The sequence below is a fragment of the Protobothrops mucrosquamatus genome, unplaced genomic scaffold, assembly GCF_001527695.2.
Source record: "Protobothrops mucrosquamatus isolate PMUCROS unplaced genomic scaffold, P.Mucros_1.0 scaffold_188, whole genome shotgun sequence".
Lineage (NCBI taxonomy): Eukaryota > Metazoa > Chordata > Lepidosauria > Squamata > Viperidae > Protobothrops > Protobothrops mucrosquamatus.
In genome coordinates, this window is record NW_015386264.1 from 245286 (window position 1) to 251052 (window position 5767).

At 41.9% G+C, this 5767-nt stretch overlaps 1 protein-coding gene across 3 annotated transcripts in view; it reads right to left on the bottom strand.

Moving 5' to 3' along the window:
- LOC107295098 (transformer-2 protein homolog alpha) overlaps positions 1–4518 on the bottom strand; it is an 82282-nt gene extending 77764 nt beyond the window's left edge. For all 3 annotated transcript variants that reach the window (XM_015824403.1, XM_015824411.1, XM_015824395.1), the window contains exon 1: positions 4349–4518. In XM_015824403.1, coding sequence (XP_015679889.1) covers positions 4349–4384 — 36 coding nt within the window. In that variant the 5' untranslated portion in view covers positions 4385–4518. The remainder of the gene's footprint in view (positions 1–4348) is intronic.
- Positions 4519–5767: the final 1249 nt, after the last annotated feature.

A 5767-nucleotide genomic window follows, 5' to 3' on the forward strand; every position in this document is an offset into this window, starting at 1 on the left:
GCATGCCCAGGGTCATGTGATTTATATTTGGATGCTTGGCAACTGATTCATATTTATAATGGTCACAGTGTTCCAGGGTCATGTGATCCCCTTCTGCAACCTTTTGACAAGCAAAGTCAATGGCAGAGCTGCTGGTGGCCAAGTGCTAAGGCGGGACTTCCTTTCTTCCCTCCCTTCCCTGCCTCCCTTTTTCTCATTCTCATCTCCTTCTGAAGGAAGAATTTAAACCCCCCCCCCATATTTTCCCTCTTCCATATATTGATCAAACAAGGAAAGGCCTCCAGAGACAGAAAAGACAAGCTGCTGGGTGAACTAGCTTAAAAAGGCACATTCCCCTTTAAGAATTAGCTACTGGCTAGAAAGGAAAGTAAGAAGCGCAGCCAGCACTTAAGGAAGAAAAAAAAATGTAAGTACTGGCTGCCGGCTAAGGCAACCTCCCCAAATGGCTCCATTCATAAGTAAAGGAATGCTACAGGCAAAATCCATTCAGGAGAAAAATACTTCAAAATCCCTTGCAGTAAAACGTACAGCTAACAGCAGAGCAATAGAAGCTAACAGGAGACATCAGCCATCAGCCAAATAGAAATTGCCAAACACTCCTTAAGAACACAAAGCCCTCATTGCACAAATCCCAGAACTTCAAAGTCACAAAAGCACATAAGAATCCTTCCACTCTCCATCTCCTTCCCTCCTCCGTGCTTCACCTCCAGCCATTGCTGCCTTTTTTCATTCCTCTTGGAGGGCGACCCCTCCCCCACTGCATTTCTTGCCTGTTTGCTGCTGCCAGCACAGGTGGCTGCCACAGCAGTTGTAGATCAGCTCATGGCCAGCCTGCTTGATCTCCTCTCCCCCCACACTCCCCTCCCCCTTCCCCTTCGGTGCAGCTGACTCTGCCTCCTCCCAAGGCTGCTTATTTTTTTCTCTCTCCCTCTCCTGCCCAAACTGCCTCCTTTTATAGGCTCTCCTGTCTCCGCCCCCCTCCTCCTTTCTCATGGGGGAGGGTGAGCCAGAAGTGACCTTGGGGCCTTTGCAGCTCCAGAGGATTCTCTCACTGTAAGTCCTTGCCTGTGCTGGCTCTTTCCCTCCCCCACTACACTTGGCTAGGCCGGGCTGCGTACCACCTGCCACTCATTAATGTAGCACAAGTGGTACACATACCACCGGTTGAAAAGCCCTGTTATAGAGGATACAGAGGAACTTATTTCACCCTACAAGCATCTTACCTATATGTTTGAGGATCAGAAAAAGCAAAGACTGAGATTTGAACCTTTAAAGCAGCAAGGCTTTAAGAACAAGAGAAATGGAGGCCCAATGAAGAGGACAAGAAGCTTATTACTGCAGCAAGTGGCTTCACAAGCAACAAAGAGAGACCTATCGGATGAAAGGGAAGCGTTGTTGTGGAAACCTGTTTGGCAGGAAAAAAGCCTAGAATAAGACTGAAAAGAAAAATCTAAAATTATATATATTGGATATAAGGCATTTTAGAACTATGGATTGATTTAAGGATTAAGTTCTTGAGTAGAAATAAGAAAAATGGGTGATTATTAGAATATATATATTAAAGTAAGAATGTATGTTTTGGATTAATAGGTTTATTTGCATGAAAATTATTATATAATGGAATAAAGAAAAATGAAGAGATGTTCGGGATTTGAACTAATAATTATTTGAATGTGATTCTAATAAGATGATGTGTTTTGTTTGATAATATGGATATTAGTAGTTTTGATAATTAATTGGATGAAATCAGAATCTTGTTTAAGGGACTCAAATGATTTAAGGTTGATATTACTTTGTTTAGCTAGAAATTGATTGATTGATGGATTAGATATGTATAGGATAGATGAATATTTTATCTTAACTAGGAGATATTAGTGGAAGAAGGAATAAATAAGATTTATGATGAAATCAAAGAATTAGGATATATTTGGAAGGGATACATTAACTGATAATGTGTGTATTTACAGTAAAATTTGATTATGGTCTTGTAATTGCATAAAGCTCTAAAACAGGTTTAAGATTAATAGAAATTTAAGTTAGAAATAGACTATTTTAAATATATAAGCTATTTGAGGGAAATAGAGAGGGAATATTTGATGTACTGATTGAGTTACTTATATATGCTTTGTTTTTGAATCTTTGATTGCCCCAGCACCACGGTGTGCCTCGAGCACTTTGTATTAAGAACTAAAAAACCAATAAAATTTGTTTTAAAAAAAAAATATTTACAATCATGTAGGAAATTCAAGTAAATGAAAATGCAAAAAGAACCTTCAACCTATCTCCCCTGCCCAAAATGTAACACATGACCACAAGGACATACTATTCAGAAAGGTTTGAAAACATGGCTCTGCTGTCTTGCTGCTTGCGGCTCACAAAGAAGCACACAGCCATGGGGCTGGTTAATGCCCTGAAGACCCTCCACTACCTTTTAATTAACTTTTATTGTTGCATTTTAACTATCTTTGCCTCTTTTTAAATGTTATATACAGTTTCTAAGTTTTAATATTTTATTTGTACACTGCCTAGAGTCCCTCTGTGAGGGAGATGGGCAGTTTTCTAAATTTGATACATCACTCAGATCATTTCTGAATCCTGGGATAACTATAGTGAAAGCTGTGGTCCAAGAGACTATGTTGCTAGTCTTGAATCTTATAAACACAGGTGTTATGAAGATTCAAAGTACAGTCTTTATATTGTTCCTAGGCCACCGGACTTTAAAGGAACGTGCATGCCCCCTGGACTAGGTGAAGAAATTCAGAGGTAGCTAAGGCAGAACACCTCAGCAACAAAACAATAAAAAGCACCCTACTTCAATAACATAAGGAACTATTTATAAAGAAACAAAGCAGGATTTGATTGCACCCAGGTTCTTAATCTAGTAATGTTGGGCAATTTATTTTTTCACACACCTACAGACTTGCTTGGTTTCAGATTGTTTCATTTGTTTCACTTCTTCTCAACTTCCAGATACTGCTTCAATGTTAAGATACCTGTTCTTGAACTTCTACACAGGAAATCAAACACTGTCCTCAATATATCAAAAGCACTTATCTCCAAAGCTTTACATTTAATTTTGTTTTTCAAGATTTAAAATGTGAGAATAAGCTTTGAGACATCATTACTAGGCGCAACTGACCATTAATTGTAAAGACTGAAATAAGATCCACAGATGAGATTTGCAGTAAAACCACACACTTCTATTAGAATTTTTGAGAAAATTACAAGATTTTTCCCAAGTTTAAAAGGGAGGGGAATGAAATTATCTCGTTTTTTAATACTGTAACACACACACACACACACACACACACAGCTAAATCTAAAAAAACTAACACTCTTCCCAGACAGCATATTTAAAAGCATGCTGTTATACTCTACAGAAAAATTAAAAATATCTTTCAATAATTAATGACCCGAGAAGTTATTTAAGACAGTGCAAAATTAAATTGGAACAGTGGCAAGTAGCTTCTAATTAAATTTTTTCATCATTACCCACAATAACGCAGAAAATATCGGCTAGTACCATACCTTAATACCTTATCGTAACAAAATGTTGACTCTCTTCCAGTGTAAACCTAATATAATCATGCTGGAAGTTTAACGGCATTTTTAACAAAAAAACCGAAGCCATTTTCATCACATTATTACAAACGACCCTCAACTCTCTCCCAGGCCAAGAGGGCTTTTATTGCCGACCCACCCGATTTCTGACTGTGTAGGGCAGGGGTAGTCAACCTTGGCTCTTTTATGACTCGTGGACTTCAACTCCCAGAATTCCTGAGCCAGCACAGCTGAGCACAGCTGGCTCAGGAATTCTGGGAGTTGAAGTCCACGAGTCATAAAAGAGCCAAGGTTGACTACCCCTGGTGTAGGGTCTCTTTCCACCAGCCCAGCATTTTCTATTTGGATTTGTCAGGGGGGGATATTATTAAAGTGAAAACGATTATTTAAAGCAAACGGGAATGAAAGAACCGCAAAATGGGAACTAGGAACAGGGCAAACGGTTAAAAAAGCTAAGGGGCGCTAGAACCCAAACCCATTAAAGGGGTGAGGGATGGCGTCAAAACTGGAGTCGGGATCACGGTTTGTAAGTCCGAAGATCCTGGTCCGGAAGGAAGAAAGCAGGGCCAAGTCGAAACAGACGAGAGCGCGGCCTCTGCGGGCGGGATGTAACGTAGCCCCACCTCGGATGAAGGAACCATTTTGGCAAGGAACAACAAAGTCTCTCTGGATGAGTCCGCCCCGCTCAGCACCCGACTCGGAGGCTCGTTTTTCCTCTTCGCCCACTTCTTGCCCTCAGGGCCAGGTCTCCGACACCTCGGACCGGACAGAACCGCTCACTACTCACCCTCCCCTCGAAGTTATTCTCCTCCACGTCACTCATGCTGGCGCGTGTCTAAGGCGGCAGGTGGCCAAACAAGCGGGAATCCAAGGGAGGAGCGCCGAGCCCCGACTTTCTCCTGCCACTGCCTCCAATTACTTCTCTGTTGTGGAGATGGCAACGTAAAATGGCGCCTCAGTCAGTAACGTCTGCGCACGACGCTGACGCTGAGGGAATGGGAGGGACTCTTGGTGACACGCCCAGATATGCCTCAATGTTGGCACCATAGACGACGCAAGGAACAATAGGGCAGGCTGGGCGAGTGGCGCAGGCGCAGTTCAGTGAGAATAGAGCTGGAAGGGACTTTTAGTCCAACCTGCTCAAGCAGGAGACCCTACATTTCAGATAGGTGGCTGTCCAGTCTTTTCTTAAAAACCTCTAGTGATGAAGCACCTACAACTTCTGAAGGCAAGCTGTTCCACTGCTTAATTGTCCTCACTGTTAGGAAGTTTCTCCTTAATTCCAGATTGCTTATCTCCTTGAATAGTTTCCATCTATTTTTTCTTGTCTTGCCTTCTGGTGCTCTGGAGAATAGTTTGACCCCCTCTTCTTTGTGGCAGCCCCTCAAATACTGGAATACTGCTATCATGTCACCAAGTCCCTTTTTTTTCTAGACTGGCCATACCCAACCCTGATCATCTTAGTTGCTCTTCTTTGCACTTTTTCCAAAGTCTCAACATCTTTTTTGTAATGTGACCAAAACTGGATGCAGTATTCCAGGTGTGGCCTTACTAAGACTTTATAAAGCAGTACTAATACTTAATGTGATTTTGATTCTATGCCTCTGTTTATACAACCAAGGATTGTATTCACTTTTTTGGCTGCTGCTGCACACTGCTGACTCATGTTTAAGTGATTGTCCACTAGGACTACAAGGTCCTGTATGTGAGAAAGGAAGAAGTTTAAAAATAAAACGGTCACAATTGATTAACAATAGAAAGATTAGCCAAGTCCTGCACGTAGGCACTAGATTCCAGTAGGCTTGGCTAGAAGACACACTTAACGAGACAAAAGGATGGCAGAGGGAAGTTCGGAACAATGTAACCAAGGGGGGGAGGGATGATGTATTCTGGCTAGGCGGATCGGACAGATTGTGCCCCTGGAAGTCCTCTCAAATGGGACCTAAGGGGAGGGGACAGGGGCATCGCAATAGGAGTGTATATAATGTTATGAGTTTGAATATTTTGGTGTGGTCTCTGGGTTTAGAACTTCCTGTTGAAGTCTCTCACCAGGATCCACCGCGCTTTGCAAACCGCTTTTCTATTTTCTGCAGAATAAACTCTTTTTCTTACCAATCCAATTTTGTTGGTATTTTAATCACGTTTCCAACAAATTGGCTGCCCAAACGTGGGGCCTTGGGCATCTGTTCCTGCATCTTCGGGAGGC